At 39.2% G+C, this 22,162-nt stretch overlaps 2 protein-coding genes and 1 long non-coding RNA gene across 10 annotated transcripts in view; 2 read left to right on the top strand and 1 right to left on the bottom strand.

Annotated features, from left to right (window-relative positions):
- The first annotated feature begins 2,028 nt into the window (after nucleotides 1-2,028).
- On the top strand, nucleotides 2,029-11,112 carry LOC117415877 (E3 ubiquitin-protein ligase Mdm2-like). Of its 4 annotated transcripts, none has more exons than XM_034026787.3 (11): nucleotides 2,029-2,364; nucleotides 3,817-3,890; nucleotides 3,983-4,057; nucleotides 6,825-6,958; nucleotides 7,211-7,260; nucleotides 7,447-7,505; nucleotides 8,329-8,416; nucleotides 8,866-9,044; nucleotides 9,309-9,470; nucleotides 9,560-9,631; nucleotides 9,801-11,112. In XM_034026787.3, the coding sequence occupies exons 2-11, from the start codon at nucleotides 3,825-3,827 to the stop codon at nucleotides 10,365-10,367; spliced, it is 1,452 nt and encodes a 483-aa protein (XP_033882678.3). In that variant the 5' UTR covers nucleotides 2,029-2,364; nucleotides 3,817-3,824; the 3' UTR covers nucleotides 10,368-11,112. The 4 variants fall into 4 exon arrangements, with proteins under 4 accessions (XP_033882678.3, XP_058883647.1, XP_058883648.1 ...); XM_059027664.1 differs by lacking the exon at nucleotides 2,029-2,364 and adding an exon at nucleotides 3,261-3,306; XM_059027665.1 differs by lacking the exon at nucleotides 2,029-2,364 and adding an exon at nucleotides 3,439-3,559.
- Nucleotides 11,113-12,920: 1,808 nt separating this feature from the next.
- Nucleotides 12,921-20,535, top strand: LOC131737558 (uncharacterized). 2 transcript variants are annotated; one of them, XR_009329207.1, is made up of 4 exons: nucleotides 12,921-13,128; nucleotides 15,299-16,848; nucleotides 18,626-18,789; nucleotides 19,877-20,535. It is a non-coding gene; the product is annotated as an uncharacterized LOC131737558 (long non-coding RNA). The 2 variants fall into 2 exon arrangements; XR_009329208.1 differs by lacking the exon at nucleotides 19,877-20,535 and having other exon boundaries at nucleotides 15,299-15,430; nucleotides 16,706-16,848; nucleotides 18,626-18,722.
- The window catches only part of LOC117414918 (carboxypeptidase M-like), a 31,086-nt gene continuing 26,676 nt past the window's right edge, over nucleotides 17,753-22,162 (bottom strand). For all 4 annotated transcript variants that reach the window (XM_034024770.3, XM_059027663.1, XM_034024771.3 and 1 more), the window contains exons 8-9: nucleotides 20,535-20,683; nucleotides 17,753-19,227 (exon numbers count right to left, since the gene is read on the bottom strand). In XM_034024770.3, the coding sequence (XP_033880661.3) occupies nucleotides 18,976-19,227; nucleotides 20,535-20,683 (401 nt within the window). In that variant the 3' untranslated portion in view covers nucleotides 17,753-18,975. The remainder of the gene's footprint in view (nucleotides 19,228-20,534; nucleotides 20,684-22,162) is intronic.

The raw sequence follows: 22,162 nt of genomic DNA, 5'->3' as shown, positions 1-22,162 counted from the left end.
GGTTTCATGATTAGCACAGCTCCTGGACTTCCTTACTTAAAGTAACATTAGGTTGTTCAAGGCTAGTGCTAATCAGGGTCTGTGAAGGTGTTCAAAAAACAAAGTACATTATTTCAATTGTTTTATCAACCTCGGCACCATTATTTGTTTCATTACTACATATACCATCATGGAGTTGTTTTCTAGTTATGGATGGAATAACAATTTACTGTACACTTCATGTAGAATTTCTAGTTTCTAAAACCTTTCAGTATGATCAATGTCAAGTGATACAATTATAAATAGACCTATTCCATTTCACCTGACAGGGTTGCATTTTTGAAAACTTCTTTTTCAATATATTGTGTTTAAAAAAAGCCAAACAAGAAAGTAACATTGGCAAGTTGTTTGAACAAGTCGCAACATGCCTCAGAAACCATGCCTAATGCACAGGCTGTGGAGCTGAGTCACACATAAACGCCTAAGTCATCTCTACAAGGACTAGCTGTCAATTGAGTCTTAGCAGAGGCACTGGACAGACTGAAGCTTGCTAAAATGCACCACATTTCCCTGAAATGTCCACTAGTAGTCCCCTGTTTGCATGTTCATTCTCATATTACAAGGGCATTCCCTTTTTAATAGATTGTTTCTGTATTCCAGACCTATCAATGATGACCTGCCGCACCTGCAATAACTACTCAAGGTGGTGTCACATTTCAACACATTGTGAGAGGGAGCCTGACATTGTGAAGACAGTGCAGTGTGATTGACAGCTGCTGCTCCTCTGCCCTGTAGAACTGGAACACATCTGGGAGAGATTACAGATGGCTGATACCTCATTTAGTATTCAATAGCTACCACTGCCAGTATTCCTGCAGGATCTTGTGAGTTAAATGGGCGTGGCAGTGTTCAGTTCTGTACTATAATACAATTCCTTGCTGACTGCCGTATGAATTGCTTTGTTTCATTGTTAACTGTTCTGGGCACCCCCTTCACCAGCCCGTTTGTTTACATTGTCTTAACTGGAGTGTCTCTAGGAGCCCAAACAAATACTCAAATGCTATTTTGAATCACATTTGTTTCTTATTAAACACCAAACTGTTTTTTTTTTTAGTTTACTAGAAGTTATTTTTAGATAAATACGTTCTGAATTCATCAATTTCAGATATAGACCATGGAAACACACCGAGTAATAAAGCATCATTTTGCATCGTCACCCAACTATAAACACATTATGGAATAAATATTTTATACAAAAGTTTACCTGTTTATATGAACCAAATATTCATACATCCTTTCATGGATAGCAGAGTGGAATGAAGTCGTGTTTCACCCCTTAAGCCCTGGCACAGAGTATAGCTGCTGCTGCTGGTTGAACCGAACTGCACCTAGGGTGAGGGATAAAGTTTTTTCAGCCCTGGGCCTCCCTCTCAAACAGAGATTGACAATTGTGCCACACACAGTTCAGGGTGGTGCTGTGTGTTTCTGTGTGTTTGTAATGTGGACTCATGCCCACTGGGGGGGAAGGGGGCTAAACTGATCTAAACCAGCTCAATAGAAAGAGTTAGTTCTGGGGGTAACACGTGCCCGTGTTTCAGTGACAGGATTTAAGTTTTGGGCAGTTAGTGAAGGGAAGGCAGCAGGTGTTGAGAAGCGCTAATGCGTGTAAAGCACGCAGCTGCCAGCTGTCCATTCACAGCCGCTTCACGACGTTTCCCGACTTCCACAGATGATTGACACGGGGACATGTCATACAGTTACACATTGCAGATAAGAATGCCGTATGCAGGCTTCAAACTCATTATTACAATAACCTGTGAATTGCAGGTCTGGTAAAGCATTGACGAAATACAAATGGACTTGCATGCGTGGTATAAGAGCACAAGACATTCAACACATTTATTTACAGAATACTCATATTTTGAATGCCCCGTGTAATAATGTGTATGGTTTGTGTGCTACAAATGATAACGATAAGTGTTTATTTGTAGACTATTAAAATGAGTACACAAAAATGCTGGTAACCTTAATCACCCGTCAATTTGCATCAAGCTCTGTAAGTGAAGTTTTTATTACGGCCACTAGAGGGAGCGAATGCCAGCCAGGAAACTGCTTCGTATGTAAAAGTGGTTTTCATCTCGTTACTCAAAATTCGGGTACTTGTGGTTTTTTTTTTTTTTGTTTGTTTGTTCTCCAATTATAATTTTTTTTCTACATGTTTCACATTTAGAGCAGATAGGATTTAGCAGACTGCTTTGAGTATTTATTTTACATTTATAAGCTAAACAAATTATACCGCCCCAGGCCTCACAAAGAAGGCCTATTAGGGTAGAATTTTCCTGCAAGTACAACCCAGACAGGCGCAGGGAAGCTCGGCACGTTGAGGTAAGACAAACCTCGGGTCCTTTAAAATGCATGTTTATGTACAATCCAGGCGTTTTAAAGGCAGCAACACGTAGCATTTATGTACGTCAACAATATTTTGAATACATTTTGCCGCTATTATTTTTTAGATATGAAATAACTAGGTTGTAAACAAAGCGTGCTGTTGTCATTGTTTGAATGTATGTTAACACAGGTCCGCACTTAACATAAATCACATGTTCAGCTTTTTTCTTAATTTAATTTTAAAACACATTTGAATATGATCTATTGTTATATTACAAAAAACAATGCAGATAAACTCAATTCGTGAACGCGGTTACTAGTAGTTTGGGTTTAGCGATGCAGGATCTCCGTAGAATGAAAAAGAAACCAGGCCTATAAAATTATTTTATATATGGTGACTGCAATAAGTGATCAATATATAAAGTAAACAGTTTTGTGAAGATTTAAAAAAAAACTTGAATCAACTTGAATACAAGTATAGTAAGTGCAACGAAAATGTCACACGTACGGTAACAAAATCTCACTGAAACTTGATATCAATAATGTGACTAAATACAAAACTAGTTCTCATCACTTATGAAAACTTTGCAGGGAAACGCATTGACGACTGCGTGTAGTGATGTACTGTACTAATCCATTCCGCTTCGCAATACTTTCTCCAACTATCATATTTACATGTATCAATAACATAGCAGTGGCGCGCAATTACTTTAAAAAGGGACGTGGCTTTTTACAGTTCATTTAAGAAGGCTAACGCCCATTTGATTAGTAATAATAAGAGAGCGGTGTGTTGTGCATTACCATAGCCATTACGATGTTGTATATTGCGATTTATTACGCGTGTGGTGTTTGGGCATGTCGGGGCACATCGTGAGCTGCACCAGCGCTCCCACTCCACCACTGAGTTCATGCGTGGCTGTGTCGCGGCTCCAGTGGTAGGTTAGTCAGCACTCAGACTCCAGTCATGTTCAAACATGTTACACCTCCAACTCCCAAAGCCCTGCATTCAATATAGAAACCAGCAGGGAGAGTCTAGCCCGGGCATGTCCAAGCACGGCTATTTAAACCCGAGCAAACGCAGGGAATAGGTCTGCATTGCCAAGGAACGTATAGGAGAAGCACTTTATGTACAGTTCAGAGTAATTTATACATTAATATATATATAATTGTTATCGTATGTTCTAATTTAAAGGTAAGGATCTGTGCTTTTATTATTAAAAATCATGTTTTTTTTTTATTATTTTGAAAGATGCAATGCAGTATGTACAGTTTTGATTTATTACTAAGTGTAAATCTTTTTTTTAATAAAAAAAATGCAAGTGTTCTGTGTATTTTGTGATTTGTGTGTGCGTTAACTGTTTAACAACATGACTGCATGAACATATGTATAATTAGCAGGGATGGTGTGTTTTCTGACAGTATTTTTTGACATTTGTTTTCTGTTGACAGGTATCACAATGGCAGCCTCTACAGAAAACTGCTTAAGCAATTCACTAATAAATACACCAGATAATGAAAAACTGGTAAGTTTTGATGTTTCATGTCCTGTGAATGTGGTGTTGCTGTTTGTTTTTTGACATGTTATTTAACGTAGTTCTCCATGTTTTGGTTGCAGGTGAAACCGAAAGCACAGCTGCTTACATTGCTGCGCTGTGGCGGTGCAGAAAAGGACATTTTCACAATGAAAGAGGTAAGCAGCAATGTAACAGGATGCTAAAATCACTGAAAACCAGGTGCTCAAGGACTCTCTCACTCATTTTCACAATGAAAGAGGTAAGCAGCAATGTAACAGGATGCTAAAATCACTGAAAACCAGGTGCTCAAGGACTCTCTCACTCATTTTCACAATGAAAGAGGTAAGCAGCAATGTAACAGGATGCTAAAATTACTGAAAACCAGGTGCTCAAGGACTCTCTCACTCATTTTCACAATGAAAGAGGTAAGCAGCAATGTAACAGGATGCTAAAATTACTGAAAACCAGGTGCTCAAGGACTCTCTCACTCATTTTCACAATGAAAGAGGTAAGCAGCAATGTAACAGGATGCTAAAATTACTGAAAACCAGGTGCTCAAGGACTCTCTCACTCATTTTCACAATGAAAGAGGTAAGCAGCAATGTAACAGGATGCTAAAATCACTGAAAACCAGGTGCTCAAGGACTCTCTCACTCATTTTCACAATGAAAGAGGTAAGCAGCAATGTAACAGGATGCTAAAATTACTGAAAACCAGGTGCTCAAGGACTCTCTCACTCATTTTCACAATGAAAGAGGTAAGCAGCAATGTAACAGGATGCTAAAATTACTGAAAACCAGGTGCTCAAGGACTCTCTCACTCATTTTCACAATGAAAGAGGTAAGCAGCAATGTAACAGGATGCTAAAATCACTGAAAACCAGGTGCTCAAGGACTCTCTCACTCATTTTCACAATGAAAGAGGTAAGCAGCAATGTAACAGGATGCTAAAATCACTGAAAACCAGGTGCTCAAGGACTCTCTCACTCATTTTCACAATGAAAGAGGTAAGCAGCAATGTAACAGGATGCTAAAATCACTGAAAACCAGGTGCTCAAGGACTCTCTCACTCATTTTCACAATGAAAGAGGTAAGCAGCAATGTAACAGGATGCTAAAATCACTGAAAACCAGGTGCTCAAGGACTCTCTCACTCATTTTCACAATGAAAGAGGTAAGCAGCAATGTAACAGGATGCTAAAATCACTGAAAACCAGGTGCTCAAGGACTCTCTCACTCATTTTCACAATGAAAGAGGTAAGCAGCAATGTAACAGGATGCTAAAATCACTGAAAACCAGGTGCTCAAGGACTCTCTGACTCATTTTCACAATGAAAGAGGTAAGCAGCAATGTAACAGGATGCTAAAATCACTGAAAACCAGGTGCTCAAGGACTCTCTCACTCATTTTCACAATGAAAGAGGTAAGCAGCAATGTAACAGGATGCTAAAATCACTGAAAACCAGGTGCTCAAGGACTCTCTCACTCATTTTCACAATGAAAGAGGTAAGCAGCAATGTAACAGGATGCTAAAATCACTGAAAACCAGGTGCTCAAGGACTCTCTCACTCATTTTCACAATGAAAGAGGTAAGCAGCAATGTAACAGGATGCTAAAATCACTGAAAACCAGGTGCTCAAGGACTCTCTCACTCATTTTCACAATGAAAGAGGTAAGCAGCAATGTAACAGGATGCTAAAATCACTGAAAACCAGGTGCTCAAGGACTCTCTCACTCATTTTCACAATGAAAGAGGTAAGCAGCAATGTAACAGGATGCTAAAATTACTGAAAACCAGGTGCTCAAGGACTCTCTCACTCATTTTCACAATGAAAGAGGTAAGCAGCAATGTAACAGGATGCTAAAATCACTGAAAACCAGGTGCTCAAGGACTCTCTCACTCATTTTCACAATGAAAGAGGTAAGCAGCAATGTAACAGGATGCTAAAATCACTGAAAACCAGGTGCTCAAGGACTCTCTCACTCATTTTCACAATGAAAGGTAAGCAGCAATGTAACAGGATGCTAAAATCACTGAAAACCAGGTGCTCAAGGACTCTCTCACTCATTTTCACAATGAAAGAGGTAAGCAGCAATGTAACAGGATGCTAAAATCACTGAAAACCAGGTGCTCAAGGACTCTCTCACTCATTTTCACAATGAAAGAGGTAAGCAGCAATGTAACAGGATGCTAAAATCACTGAAAACCAGGTGCTCAAGGACTCTCTCACTCAGACTAAGCCTGACAAAATTAAATGTATAGCCTTGGTTTGGTTATGTGAATTTCGAATGTTTAGCCTTGGTATGTTGGTTATGTGAATTTCGAATGTTTAGCCTTGGTATGTTGGTTATGTGAATTTCGAATGTTTAGCCTTGGTATGTTGGTTATGTGAATTTCGAATGTTTAGCCTTGGTATGTTGGTTATGTGAATTTGCACCGCAACATATTTTACTAACAAATATTTTTTTTAGTTTCTGATTTGCAATAATATGCAGATGTGTTGGTTGTTAAAATGTATAACATTTACTTTAATTATATCTCTAAGAAAAAATAAAAATCCATCCTTTGTAATAGTACTTTCACAAAGTATTGTGCATTACCAATGACCTTGTTTTTTTATTTAATTATGTAAAACTGAATATATATAATATTTTTTAAATCTGAATCATTTTACAGAAAAGACACCAAGATGTATCCTTTAATAACTTTTTTTTTTCTTTGATGGTTTGATTACTAACTTAACTCTTAGCAGGATTTCAAAACTGATGACTGAAAACAGGTTTGAAAAGAGTGGCAGACCTTTCATTTGAGACTTTTAATATTACATCCGGGGTACAAAATAGACTGCAGTGCATTTACAGGGATGACAGTGTGCTTTATTAACACAGTCCTTTTTGTAGTAGTTTTCTTTAAAACTGTATTTTTATTGTTATTTGCATTTTAGGTCATGTTTTACCTGGGGCAATACATCATGGATAAAGAGCTGTATGACAAGAAACAGCAACACATAGTCCACTGTTCTAGTGATCTTCTAGGAGACGTTTTGGGAGTACACAGCTTTTCTGTGAAAGAACCACGGTACGTGTAATGCCGTACCAATGCAAGTCTGTAATTGGTTTCCCAAACAGTGCCACGAAGATCAAAATACTTTATGCTGTTGAGCCCACTTATTCCAAATGGTTCAGGGAGACCTCTAGCTGACACAAGGAGTTACTGAGATTACAGACATGACTGACTTAGCACAGCTTTCAGGGCCAAAGCTTATTGCATGTCTTGTTTAACAAACGTGCCCGAACGTTTATCAACGTGTCTTATGTTTTCGTTTTCCAGGGTATTGTATGCAATGATCTCCAAAAACCTGATAGCTGTCAAAAATCCAGGTAAGCATTCATAGAAAATTCAGACATGTTTTTAATCAGAAATACCATGTCTAAAGGTCTGGGCTAAATTTGGATTTAACCAATTGTTTATATTATAATAGGGCTTCCACTGACAAGCTGATGTTAGTTAAATTGAATGATTTTTAGATGAATGTTTTCTCTGTCTTTTATGTTTGGTTCTTACAGATCTCCACACAGCCTTAACAGAACCCAGGTGTCAGAGTGAAACAGATAGAGGCCCAGAGGTGAGAATACTTCATGAAAGCTCATAATTTTGCATAAGTCGTAAGTTTTCTTTCTGATTATATTTAATACAATTGCAGATGTGCAGGACTTCGACAAAAAGGGTGAAACTTAGTTGTTTTTTTGTTTCAAGAAATTAATCTCAGTTTTGTCTAATGGTAAAATCATTATCTGTATATGCTGTGATGCATTTTCCACTCAAATTAGAAGAATTAAGTCTGTAAATCGTCAGATGTAGCCTACAAATGACCCAAAGCATGAAGTCCAACATTAAATAATTTTTGTCTAGTTTTAAGGAATATAGAAATGTATATCCATAAACGGTGCATAAGGTCTCATGTGATATTTTGCTCTGCACCAAATAGCCCCACAGAAGAGCTCCCTGTCCCTTTAGCCACTGCTATGGAAAATTCCAGTTAAGTTTTATTGGGAGTTCAGATTCCAGAACAGCAAATCATGTGTTACATTTTAACTAGCTGCAATAATATATCTGACACAGTGGTTCCCAACTCTTGCTCACTAATTGAATGAGTTAATGGCTAAGGATCAGTGAACCAATTTACCACTTGATTGGAACAGTCCTGGATTGGAATGGACCTGAAGGCATTTGGGTACTACTGATCCAGCAGTTCCTCACCAGTATTTCTAGATAAACCTTATTTTTCAGAGTTCAGTCCTGTGCAACCAGGTGGTTTCCCAAGGCTGTGTAGGACAAAGCCAACAAGCAAGGTGTATTGAAATTTACAACATGTAGATTCTACTGCATTTTGTTTGTAAAAAAAAAGTCACATTTCTAAAAAACATTTTTAATGAAATATCTTCTAGGTATCGGGCTGTGATTCCAGTGAAGAGAATGGTGCTGCATGTAGTCTAACTACCGCTGGAAGGAGACGTCGGAAAAGTAACGAATCTGGTATGAGCATGTAGGGTGTTTTTGTTTTAAATCAGCAGGTTGTGCTTGTGACCATGCCTATCTGCATAACAGAGATGAAAAAATGTTTTGGCAAGACTGGTAGTAGAACCTGATTTCCCAGACCCTTATTTAATGGAATTTTCTAATTGAATTCATTAAGTTTTTTGGTATTGCAAGTGGTTATTTATTTTAGTATAATAAAAAAAAACAACTCCCCATCTATAAAACAGAGAATCCAGTAACACACTCATATAAACAGACATTAAGAGGTTCTTAGTGGTAACCTGGTAAATGAGTATTTTATATGAATACCCAAGAACCAGGGTGTTGGTTTAATAAAAATAGAAAAAAAAAAAACAGAGTGGACAAATTGTCCAGGAGGATAAGGAAGTGTGAAGCCTGCATGTAGGAAGATTGCAATAATGAACTTTGCAACATCTCCTTCACAGACAACACATCTGCAGATGATGATAATGATGAGAAGGAGGAGAGTGGGCGACGTAGGAAAAGGCACAAATCTGACAGCATCTCGCTCACTTTTGACGATAGCTTGTCGTGGTGTGTGATTGGCGGATTGTGTCGGGAGCACGGGAGCAGTGAGTCGTCCTCGGATTCTCCCACTAATCCTGTAAGTGAATTGGAAAATTGTAATCTTGGATTTGTTTGTTGCCAATTTAAATAAATAAATAGCAAAAAAAAAACACAGTTAACCAACTGGAATAAGAAATGTACTTGCAGCTGTGTTAAACAATCCCAGCCCTTTGACAGTATGTGTACCAGTAGTCAAGTGATTCACTTATTTTCTACAGGTTATCTGGCAAGGTATCTAAGAAACACCCCCCCCCCCAAAAGCCAATGTAGTTTTGAAAGAATCTTCTGTGTATGCTTGTAGGATGCTGACATTGTTTCCGGCAGCGAAGACTCGGACGAAACTTGGTTCAGCCAAGATTCCGACTCGGACCATTTCAGTGTGGAGTTTGAAGTGGAATCCATTCACTCGGATACTTACAGTCAGAACGAAGAGGCGCAGGATCTGACCGATGAAGATGACGAGGTTTTACCTCTTTTCAGTACAGCATTAATCAGGGATTACCCAGCATGCCATTGGGAAAGATGAAACTCAAACCCGTGTATCTTTCACAGGTTTATGAAGTCACCATCATCGAGGCTGAAGACGATGACTCCTTTGATGAGGACACAGAAATTTCAGAAGCGGTAAGTTGTCATGTTTAAAGTGCCTCCAGCATGTTATCAGTCGCTTCCAGTGATAAGGGGGGGGGGGGTGTTAGAGTGGCGCAAGTACGTTTTCATGGCATCTCTAAAGTATCTTTTATATCCTTGGCAGAGACTGTATTCGTTGCAAACCTTCCTTTTTTATTTTTAGGATTACTGGAAGTGCTCAAAGTGCGACGAACTCAACCCACCTCTTCCTGGCCGATGCCATCGATGTTGGTCACTCCGTAAAGACTGGTTTCCAGAATTCAACAATCCCAAATCCTGGAACTCAAAGTCAGCTGCCCTGGACAAGCCAGGTCTAGAGGAAGGCATTGATGTTCCAGATGGCAAGAGAGCCATTTCAGATCCCTCTTGCGGATCGACGTTGGACGTGAACAAAAGCAAAGATGTTTGCTCCTCGGAGGGCTGCGAAACGTTTGCTTCCGAATCTCAGGAGACCTTGTCCTTGCAGCCATCCACCTCGAGCACCAGTAACAGCCAAGAGGATACCCCAGAGCTGGAGAGGGAGAGCAGTCTGGAGCCCTGCCTCCCCCAGAGCAGCGTGGAGCCCTGCGTCATCTGCCAGAGCCGGCCCAAGAACGGCTGTATCGTTCACGGCAGGACGGGCCACCTCATGGCATGCTACACGTGCGCCAAGAAGCTCAAGAAGCGCAATAAGTTATGTCCGGTCTGCAGACAGCCGATACAGATGGTGGTGTTAACCTATTTCAGCTGATGGCTATTTAATATAAGCAAATATTATTAGAATTATATGCATATGTTTGAAGAGATTTTTTGTATATTGTTTTTTTTAAATCCATAAAATTTAAATATTTTAGGAAAATTGTATTGTTAATAACATAGATGCCTTTTTGACAGGTTGCGATCTCAAGTTTAATGTCGCTCAGAAAAGATTATTTGAAAAAAAAATTTAAATCTGGTTTTGGACCAAAGGTTGTCTATGGTAACACATAAATGTCATCATTTTGTGAAAGTGGTACTGCATTTCTTTGCATGTATACACTTTTGAGAATACTTGAAGTCGGGGACCATTCTAAAATGTGCCTTTAGTGAACATGCCTCAACCTGTGAGTTCATAAAGCAGTTCTGATAGCTATGATCAGTGGTTCTCATTTATGGCTCTTTCGTTCAATTCAGTTCCATTCCAGGACCTACCATCCATGTCTTTAATTATTGAACTGAGCCGTCTAGAGCCTTGCTTCGGACCTGGGGGGTGCTTCCCCTATAACAGCAGTACTTGTGACTCTAAGATTATTCCGCTTATAAGATTATAACCATCTTTCTGTGTATTTCCCAAACCTCTCGAGATTCTCACAAGCATCCATTTGGTTTTCAAGTATCACTCAAGGGTGTAATGGTGGGGGAACAAGTTTAGTCATTTTTGTTTGAAATCTACAACGATGACTAAGTGCTAGGTTTCTGAAGATTCAAATAAAACTATTCTTTTTAAAGCAGCAATACACTATTGTCTTATCCCGATTCTTAACCTCCATTGACATCAGTACAAGTCCAGGAACCTCTGGAAACACTTGGAGGTTTGGGACTCTGTTTCAGTGTAGGCTTGGTTAAACTAGCTTTTGGGAAGCGGCCCCCAGCTATTTTAATTGTACTAAAGCTAGGTGTTCAAGTAAATAACTTGGTTGGAATGAAGTGAAAGAGGCACAAGTACTTACCACTGTTGGAGATCCTGGAATAGCTGCTGACATCAGAGTTCTAGAGTTCCATAAAGTGTGCATAGTGCTGTTTGAGGAGTCAGCGTGCACAGCAGTGCTGTGTGGAAAAGGAAAGGGGAGTCAGCAGGTGTTCTAGTTCTTAAGGGTTCAAGGTGTGAGAACAAGCAAGGCCTTTACAGGTGTTTACTTTCTAATTATTTGTGACGCATTTGGAGAATACCACACCTAAAGTGGTGGGTTTTAACTATTGTTTTATTTTAAGTTGGTTTACATTTTCACTGATTTAATTTATTATTTGTGTTCATATGTTGTTTGAATGGCACATTAAATGCATTACTTACATAATTTATTATTTAGGTATAGTATGATTTATAGGTGGCCCTTGGATAATTAGAACACCTGAATTTAAAACTTGTAAATATGTTAAATACAGTAGTTTTGTTGTGGTTATGCAGTTAAAATGTATATAAAGTTTGTGTTTGATGCTAACATACTTAAATTTATGTGAATTTAAAGTGCAAAGCATTGCTAAGAATATATTTTTTTAAGGATTAGAAAATCTATATAGGGTAATCAAGTTTCTTTTGCAAAGCATTTTTCTGCCCAGATATTGAACTCCAGTATATCAGTTACCCTTCCATGGCAGCGGGTATTGTAGCTAAGCTATTAACCTAGAAAGCTACAGGCTTCCCGAGTGCATGTTAACTCTGTTGTTAATAACAGGCTTCCAGGATCTGCCCTTATCCAGGGCTTCCAGCCTACGATTGTAAGTCGCCCTGGATAAGGGCGTCTGCTAAGAAATAAATAATAATAATAATAATCCCTAGGATTAAATTAACCCCCTAGAACAGTCCTCAATATAGTGCAATCTGATATAGAAAATAACATTAACTTTGACAAAAAAGGGGGGGGGGGGGGTAAATTTAAGTATAAACCTTAAACACTGACTCAATTGGCATGTTTCTTTATATATATATAGTGAAGTAGAACATTCTGTTTGCATATTGTGGTCATCAGTAGTAGAACCAAACATAACATTTCTAACAAATTCATGAAGATTATTGTTGAAATGTCTGTCCAGGTTTCTCTCCAGTACTACAGTGCTGTATATTTTCTGATTGAGTGTGTTAAAGGAATGGATTAGGTTTCAGAACTACCTGACACTTTAGTTAATCTCTATCAAATAGTCTCAGTTCTTGTTTTGAGTGGGACAGTGGGATGGCAATGTATGTTTAAAAATGATTAATGCAAACCATAAGAATGCATGGTCTTTTAAAAAATATATTCGGGGGAGGGGGATGGGGGGGGGAGCAGAATGTGCATGGAGGCTGGGGGCTGGGGGGGAGCAGAATGTGCATGGAGGCTGGGGGCTGGGGGGGAGCAGAATGTGCATGGAGGCTGGGGGCTGGGGGGGAGCAGAATGTGCATGGAGGCTGGGGCTGGCGGGGAGCAGAATGTGCATGGAGGCTGGGGGCTGGGGGGGAGCAGAATGTGCATGGAGGCTGGGGGCTGGGGGGGGAGCAGAATGTGCATGGAGGCTGAGGCTGGGGCTGGGGCTGGGGCTGGGGGCTGGGGGGGAGCAGAATGTGCATGGAGGCTGGGGGCTGGGGGGGAGCAGAATGTGCATGTATTGGAGCCTTTATATAAAATGCACCTGTTGAATTTTTCCAGAGTCATCCCAAGATTCTCATTTTGCTTGGAAGTGTGAGATTTGGATGCGTTGCTTGACGCGCACAACTGCAGTTACGGGAAAATCACACCCAAACGGGTTCATCATTTGTATGGCTAACTAATGACTCAAATGTAAGTCAGGTACTGCTTTATTTTCTGCCCACAGAACTCCTAATAAAGAATGGGGAGAGATTTGAAGTACTGTAAAACAAAAACATTTCGCCAGTAAGAAATGTTTGCTAATTTCGCGTTTATTTAAAAATACGTAAAATGAATGTGCCATGAAATATATTATTCATACATGTGCCGTACATTCAAAGAAAATGAAGCGCAAACATTTATTGCAGCAAAAATGGACCTTGAAGGCCATTAGCAAAATTAAGTTGCCGCAAAAAAATCCTATTTTACAATATAGTTGAAAGCAGTTAAGTTTGCTTGGGGACTTTCAATGATCAAAGTGCAAGCTTTGGTGCTATAAATATTCTATTAGGATATATCATTCATATTTACTGACTGTATATAACAACCATTAATGTAATCATTATTTGCCTATAATCTAATAATCACTGGATAATGTAATGACTTAACAAATAATGTAATACAAATGTCTGCCCTATAATGTAATCATTTTATGCATAATGTAATAACTTGGATTGCCTGATAATGTAATAACCGGCCAACAAATAATGTAATAACTGCCATGCCACCATTGCAAACCTGCCCCGATGAGTCATCCGTGATCTCCAGGAATTGGCCCATGTAAATCTGGTGATCTGTGACTGCTATATGCCTTCCTTATGTAGGCATATGGGCAAAAATACAAAAAGGTACAAATCCTCTGATGGTGAAAAGAAAAATCAAGTCAGATGTTTTTCTGTCCATTTATATAGAACGGTTATCGAGTACATGAATTATGTACATCATGATGTCCGTTATCATTTTTGGGGATTGTTCTTAAATATTTGTTATGTATTTTCAATCAAGCTTCATGGAGACTATTGATTGATCCATTAAAATTCTGGTCAATAATGTTTTTTTCAAAATATACATTGAGTTAAGGTTTTTTTTTTTTTCTGTTTTCATGAAACACATGTTGAAGGTTTATAAATGAAAAATACCACCTAAGCTGTTCTGCTTCTTCAGTTTCAGTTGTCTATCTATGGCCATCCATTTCATCCCTTTAATATACTTAACAGCTAATATATACTGGTCCAACACAACTGTTTTTTTTACACAGCATTGTTATAGCCTATATAATAAACCATCATGCAAAATGTCCGTTTACAATACAGCTGAAGAAAAAACCAAATAATTCACAGGGATGGGTGAAGGTTCCTAGTATATACTAGTAAATGAGGAAACGCCACATGAAAGGGGTAGCTTCTTTCATACTTTGCAAATGGTTGTCAATAACTTACTACTCTTGCCTGGAAATCTATTGAGGTGTTTGCTGAATAAGACAAGAGCAACCACTAGGGGATCTGTAATATTATGTGTGCCTTCAATGAGAGATCAATTAGACCAAAATTATTACACAGGGCAAAAAAAATGTATTACATTATTTAAGTTTATTACATTATCCTGTGATTATACATTAGAGTATTATTACATTATCGGTTAGTTATTACATTAATGGTTGTTACACTGAATCATGGCACTAAGTGGTATATATAACAAAGTAATAACTGTTTGGTAAATTGCACCTCGCTAATCTATTTGTATCATGTTCCTACTTGTGCAACTTTGTTATATTATTACAGAGGTGATTATTTCAGCCTTATTTCAGCTCCAAAAGGGTTTTTAAACTTTTTTGAAAAAAGAATTGCCGTAACACATAGGTTTCTGAGTATCTGGGCTTGCAGATACATGTTAAGAATACAAATATACGAATGGAGAATTTCTTATTTGTGCAAATGCTTAAGTTTACATCATAACACGTTTGGCAGGTTCTGGTTGAGGGGGATATCCAGAGCCTCAATAGCCACGCTTTTCCACCAGGGGGCAGACTTTAACAATAAGCAGGCGTGACAAACTAAACCTTCATTTTTTTCTTCTGTAAGAATGTGTATCAGTGTTTTGAACGGTGTAGACCTCCACACTGAAAAAATAGCTTTTATATAACACATTACAATAATGCATCACAAAAGAATGGATTAACATTAACATACAGTGCCATAGTGCCAAAATGACCAGGATTCATATAGCCGAACGTGTCACAATTTTGCTACTGCAGTGCTGTACTTGGATTATCACCTGAAATGCCTTGCTTCATTACTGGCTGCTATCCCACTTTGTGTTGTAGTCTCTGTGTACCGACTCCTGAAGAAAAGATTCTTGGATCTGCAGACCTGGCTGTGTAGGAGCTGGGAGGAACGGAGTGTGCATGCAGAGACTGTGCACGAACACAAGAGGGCATACTCGCGCTCACCTGCTGGTATGAGTGAAAACAAAATGCAGAAACTTGACATGTACAGTATTTTATTGGGCTGAAAAACAAGGTTAATTAAGCTGCAGATTAATTAAAGTTTTAATAATTCCTATTCATCATGATCCCTTAATAATTCTTAGTTTTGCGGCAGTTAACTAATGGTAAGTTCCCAACAGGATTCTTGTGGTAAATACAGCAATATCATCTACTCTTACAACATGCAACACACAACTAACAATTAACCAGTCATTGTGCATTACAGTTTTAACGGTAGGCATAGATATGTGTCAAGGAAGGATTTACTGTCCTGAGTTAGATATTGCAATCACTGACAGGGTGCAACTTCAGCCAGACTTCTCAAGTGCTTTCACAACTATATCAGTCTTTTTATCCATGCATCCAAGAAAATAATCCAGGATAAGTAGGGCCCACAAAAAACAAACAACTGTCAGCCTAAAAACTGTATAACCCCCAGCATATCTAAACTAATAGCTCAATACAGTTAACAAAGTGAGGGTTCCATGTTGACACTGCTCGCGCTGCAGTTTACTGACATTAGCCTTCTTTCATAAACACATCTTCACCCAAAGTAAACCGAGGAACTCTTATTGTATTGACCTGGCAGGCTTTCTTTAATCCAGCACTGCTTTGGGCTTTAGGATCAGTACAAGGGAGCAATGGAGCTGGTAATCATGGGGGCTCTTTATATGATAACACCACACTGTCTTAAAATAGGACAATAGAATCTTTAACAGGCTGATTTTGATCTACTGTTTGTGTGTTTGAATGGTTCGCTATATTTTTTGTCTGTCTGTGATTGCACTTGATTGTGTTTCTGAGGTGTGTCCAACCCTGTAGATCAATCGCTGTCACTCCATACAAGCTGGGGTCTCGGGTGCTGTCTGTGAGTGTGAATAATAAGAAACACTGCCTGATAAGTGTAGCAAAGTACTGGGGCTGAGGACCACTGTAACAAAACCATGTCATCAGAGAAAACCAAACCAGATCTGACAATGAAAAGCAAGCAAACAACCAAAAGACTCTCAGCGGCACAATAAAAGCACAGCCATAATGATGTTAATAAAGCTGTTTTTTATTTAGGTTCTGAAATAATTGACGGTTTTAGCATGGACTCAGATGGCTCCTGATTTTAAAAGCATTCAGAAACATTGCTGTTATTACAAGTCAAGCCAAATTTAACAGTTTAATAGCCTGTTCTGAAAGATGAAAATCAAGGGTATTGCATATATTTTCTTTTCATAGCATGTCATTTAATTGCAGTTTAAATGCAGCTCTGGATTTCCTGTTCACTACTTTGGCTTTCTGAAAGCGAGGGGTCAGTGCTAACGAGGAAGTGCATATATAAAAAGAGGATGATGAGAAGGTCTGGAAGAAAACAATATGGTGTGGAGTTCAATCTGGAGGTGATTTCTTCATGCGTTGTGTAAAAGGCAACACGTTTATCGTTCTTTTTAAATACAGCATACGTATAGAAATGTGTGTTCAGCTGCTGTGACTGGGAGTTCATGAACTGCTCTTCTGTTCTGGTTTTAGACATTTGTAATAAAGGCTAGATCAGCCAGTGGCTTTATATTAGTAAGCTACAGCGGCAACTGCCAAACTGGTGTGTATTTCCATCAAAACAGAAGGAAACCTGATCCAGAGTGGCACATCACTAGAGGGCGCTGGCGCTAACTGCTATAAAGACACTAGGGCTAATCTAGCCTGTGTTACATGTATCTACGGCAGGCATCCAGAACCGAAGAGGAGCTCCACACAGACGTAGACAATGCAGTAGAAATCTGAAGCTACAGTACGTGCAGAGGTACATCTCTCTTACAGTGCCTCTCTAGTTCAGAAGATGATCTCATCTTCCTAAAGCAATAGCATTCCTCTCAGCCTCTCGACACAAGTAAAACAGTAAGCCTGCTTGTCAAGCCTGAACTGTGACTGCATCTTTGCGGCTTGATGTCCCCTTGTTATAAACTCAGTATGAACTTGTTCGGTAAAAGCGACTGGGTGGTGGTGATGAGATGCAAAGAAAACAAACGCAACTGTTTGTCTGATTCCTTTCTGTTTGGTTTTTAAGGGGTGATTGCTTTGAGAGTCTGGTTTGAAATGGTTTAATTGGAGATTGCGTTAATCAGGTACGGGTGTAACTTGTTGCCTCATCCTGACTGGGTGTGCGTTCCCTTTTCTTTTGTGTTGAGAGGGTGAGGGGAACGATTCATCTGAGGGCCGGAATGCTTTTGCTTTTCAGACAATAAGATTATCATCTGAATTAGAGGAACTGTGATGTGTGGAACAGAAACACTCAAAACAGCTGCATTTTGGATCATGTTTATTTAGATCAAGTGTTGAAAAATGCACGCTGCAAGTTTTCCTTGCATTTCAATTAATATTGCTGTGAGGTAGTACAAAAGCAAATCATTTTACTAAAGTGTGAAGAACATACGCAGCCTCGTTTAACTTGCACACTCTTAACATTTGTGGCATTAAAATACAACGTACAAATTAGCTATCTGTATAAAAATATATTAAAAACAGTACAAAAAGGGAAAGTAAAACCAGAATGTCTGATTCACACTGACCAAACCTCTATGTCACTGCACACCTGCAATCGACACAGTCTGCTGTTCCTTTATAACTTTTTTCCTAGCTGTGCTACCCTTTCTAGAAGTCAAGATTTTGCTAAAAAAATAAAAAAATAAATAAATAAAGCATTTGTCTGCCAACGCTTCTCAGGTAACTGGAGCAACTGCGTGGAACACAAGATGTGTGAATGTGCAGTCTTAAGAAGAGCTAATCTGATCCCTGCTGGAACAGACACGCAATGCTCAAACTCAACCTTATGGCCATCCCAAATCTCATTTACTGTCATTATTGTGGGATTGTGGTTAGCTGATTAGCAGCCATAGAAAGATCCTACAAAGCTAAACCACGAACAGGCTGACAGACCTTCCTGGAGTTAAGGTCCACACGTCAGTTTAAAAGATACATTTCTAGAACATTTATTAACATGTTATGAAAGGTTTTTGATGATTACTACCATAAAATAACATTTTAATATCACTATTGTAAAGCTTTGTGTCATTATAAATGCATTAGTTACATGCTCACTGTATTGCTGAAGCCTACTGTTATTATTATTATTATTATTAAAGATACACATCCTTTATATATAATGCTATTTATATGTAGATAAACATGAGCACATTGTGCAGGCTTGGATTCCAGAAGGAGAATCCCCAACACATCATGCAGTGAGACTTCCGAAAGTAACAAACACGGAAAAGGGACAGCGCTGAGACGACATTTCTTTTCTGAACCAGTTGATAAATACAGATGCGGAGGATTAAACGAAGGTAAGGGTACAGACTTTGTATTTGTTTACTAACATGGACCTTAGTTTAAACCACACTGGATTGTGATAAACGGTACCAGGACAGCGGTGAAAAAGGATCACTGCAACATGGCTCTGTGGCATGGCTTTATAAACAAAGCCAACTAGTCCACTACTGATTTTGCAAATCGACTAGCCCTCCTATCAGCTAGCTGTGGACTAGTCCACTCATTGCCGTAGCCCCAGCTAGGGCTAGCAGGATAGCGAAGTGAGGAGCCTGAAGGGAGGCTGCTGCGTTGTTGCTGTTGTGGTTTGCGGTGGTGCAGGATTCTGCAGCAACAGAGTCTGAGGTAGGGGAGTTGCTTTGGAAAACAAAGTCGTATTTCAAGGCAGAGAAGCTCGCCGGCCCATTTGGGATTTGCAGCGTCTTTTTCATCGGTTCTCTTCCAGGAACGGTCACCTGAAAGAAAACAGGAAGGACACGTCGGTGTTTGAAACAATCCCCACTCACCAGCCCAGAAACTGCTGAGGGGTTCAAATGTGCAGAGCATCTCTCGCCCCCCTGGTGCTTCTGTACTTCACTGTGAAATCAGGCTAAATCAACTGCCTCATTTCCATGTGTACCATGACAGTGTGTAAAACTCATCCTGCTCCAGTATTAAACTGGGGTTTTTTTTGTATAATTGCTGTTTACCAATGAATTCACTCACCTCTAATACTTCCCTGACAGTATCATATTTTCACATGTTCTGCCTATATATATATATATATATATATATATATGTAGATAGATAGATATATTCTTTCTGCAGTCATGGGTTTTAAATCTATTTAATGCCAGTGGCATATGGAAACATAGTGTTTTATATATTTAATAACACAGATAATACAAAAAAAATAGGCAGTGAATGTTTTATGTCTTTGGAAAACTTGTATCTAAAGGTCACAGTAAAAAAATATATATATTTTATATTTTACATTTAAGACCATGTGTAAATACCATGTTTGATGTTTTTCATCCAGTTTTCTAACTAAAGCATGAAAGCAGTCAATTAAATAGTGTTTGTAGTTCTGCTCTGTTTCTTTCAATGGCAAATTAAACTCCACAGAACGCAGTGAACTCACCACAGGAAACAAACAGACTGAGAACGAGTGGGACAAGCAAGACCCGTCAACAACTCTGCCACTAAAATCAGAGTTCAGGCAATCATCAGCCCAACCAATCGCAAGCAGCCCATCGTGCCCTCAGGGACCTGTGCTAAGGAAGAATGTCTGTACCAAGTCTCCTTACAGCATGGGCTGCTCTTCCTACACATCTCTAACATGCCATGCATGCAGGGCCCACCACTATGCTCTGCAGGGCATGCTGGGTACATGAATAACTGAACTGTGCAAAGCACATCGGGAGGGTACTCCCAGTCTCTCATGCATAGCTGAGTGTTAGTCAAGTCTCAGTGGAGGTCTATCTCAATTGTGATTCATTTCAAGTGGTTTCACCAGCACTTCCTGGGAAGAATAACCTTTACCTGTTTGTCACATCAGACACATGCAGTGCAATGGTGTTGTTTTCAAGACATCAGAGAAGAGTCTTTCTGACAAAGTGAAAACTACAACCATTTTTTCACGAGGGAAATTACGTTTTCCGAAAGTTCTGGAAGGATGTACTAAAATTATAAAACTGGTAAGAAAAATCCAGCCTGGCAAATTCAGCAGACTTCTAGTGTTTAAATACATAAGACCAGTGTGTATCTGTAGCTCTCTCCTTACCACAAATGTGTACGTCCCGGGTAGCAGGAGTCTGTAGTATTCCCCGTGCTTGTTGGTTTTGTACGGGCAAATGTTGTTCCTCCCTTGAACTTCCACCACAGCGCTTGGGATCGGATTTCCATCAACATCTAAAACCTGGCCCTTGACACCTGCCAATGGGATTAGAAAACATTACTGTAATTAAGTCTGGAGCTGTGGGTCAGTACTCCCTGGCCCGGGTACGTCGCGGCTGCCAGCTGTCCCTATCTGAACAGAGCTTTCACGCCTAATTCCGACACCCCAGACTGCGTTCGCTCACTCAGAACAAGCACAATCAATGGAATCTTAGCAGCAGCTGGTGTCATTATTAATGATTAAAGAACTAGAACTGGGCAGACACATGGCAAATTACATTTAATAGAGAAAAGTGTAAAGTACTGCACGCAGGCAATAAAAATGTGCATTATAAATATCATATGGGAGATACTGAAATTGAAGAAGGAATCTATGAAAAAGACCTAGGAGTTTATGTTGACTCAGAAATGTCTTCATCTAGACAATGTGGGGAAGCTATAAAAAAGGCTAACAAGATGCTTATATTGTGAGAAGTGTTGAATTTAAATCAAGGGAAGTAATGTTAAAACTCTACAATGCATTAGTAAGACCACATCTAGAATATTGTGTTCAGTTCTGGTCACCTCGTTACAAAAAATGTATTGCTGCTGTAGAAAGAGTGCAAAGAAAAGCAACCAGAATTATTCCTGGTTTAAAAGGCATGTCGTATGCAGACAGGCTAAAAGAATTGAATCTATTCAGTCTTGAACAAAGAAGACTACGCGGTGATCTGATTCAAACATTCAAAATCCTAAAAGGTATTGACATTGTCGACCCAGTGGACTTTTTTGACCTAAAAAAAGAAACAAGGACCAGGGGTCACAAATGGAGATTAGATAAAGGGGCATTCAGAACAGAAAATAGGAGGCACTTTTTTACACAGAGAATTGTGAGGATCTGGAACCAACTCCCCAGTAATGTTGTTGAAGCTGACACCCTGGGATCCTTCAAGAAGCTGCTTGATGAGATTCTGGGATCAATAAGCTACTAACAACCAAACAAGCCAAATGGGCTGAATGGCCTCCTCTTGTTTGTAAACTTTCTTATGTTCTTATGTACACCTTTTAAATGAGTGGCATGCTCAGTTTTCACATTGTGTAAAAGTATGTACTCAGTTCTATCCAGGATCAGTGTTTTTAATGTAGGCTATGCAACTTCTTAAACAGTTTCTAGCTTCATTTTTGCTTTTACTCATTTCTATTACTATTTCATGGCGTTGTTCTGGGTTCTTTTGTCCCCATTGTTCTCTAGATCTGCCTTTCCATGGCTTCGAACTGCTCAGCGCTCGTCAGCAACATCTCAAGTGTGTGAACTAAGCAGACATTCCCATTCCATTCCAGCCATGTGACAATGTCACCCGTCAACACTGTCACCCCACCTACTCTCTGCGTCTCTCGCTCGTATTATCACATGATCTGAATGGAATGAGGAAGGGTGTTGCACTTAATGATAATAATAAAAATCATATTTGAAGCTACACTTTAAATTGGTGGGGTTTTTTTCTTTTTCTAACCAGGTATAAAACGTTTCATGAG

The sequence above is a fragment of the Acipenser ruthenus genome, chromosome 7 (assembly GCF_902713425.1).
Source record: "Acipenser ruthenus chromosome 7, fAciRut3.2 maternal haplotype, whole genome shotgun sequence".
NCBI lineage: Eukaryota > Metazoa > Chordata > Actinopteri > Acipenseriformes > Acipenseridae > Acipenser > Acipenser ruthenus.
Note: the sequence above shows the minus strand (reverse complement) of the source record. Positions and strands in the feature narration are given on the sequence as shown.

Coding starts and splice junctions, on each gene's coding strand:
- LOC117415877 (XM_059027664.1), top strand. CDS start 3,276: ATGCGTGGCTGTGTCGCGGCTCCAGTGGTAG. Junction 9,045..9,308: donor CGGATTCTCCCACTAATCCT/GTAAGTGAATTG, acceptor GTATGCTTGTAG/GATGCTGACATTGTTTCCGG. Junction 9,471..9,559: donor TGACCGATGAAGATGACGAG/GTTTTACCTCTT, acceptor TATCTTTCACAG/GTTTATGAAGTCACCATCAT.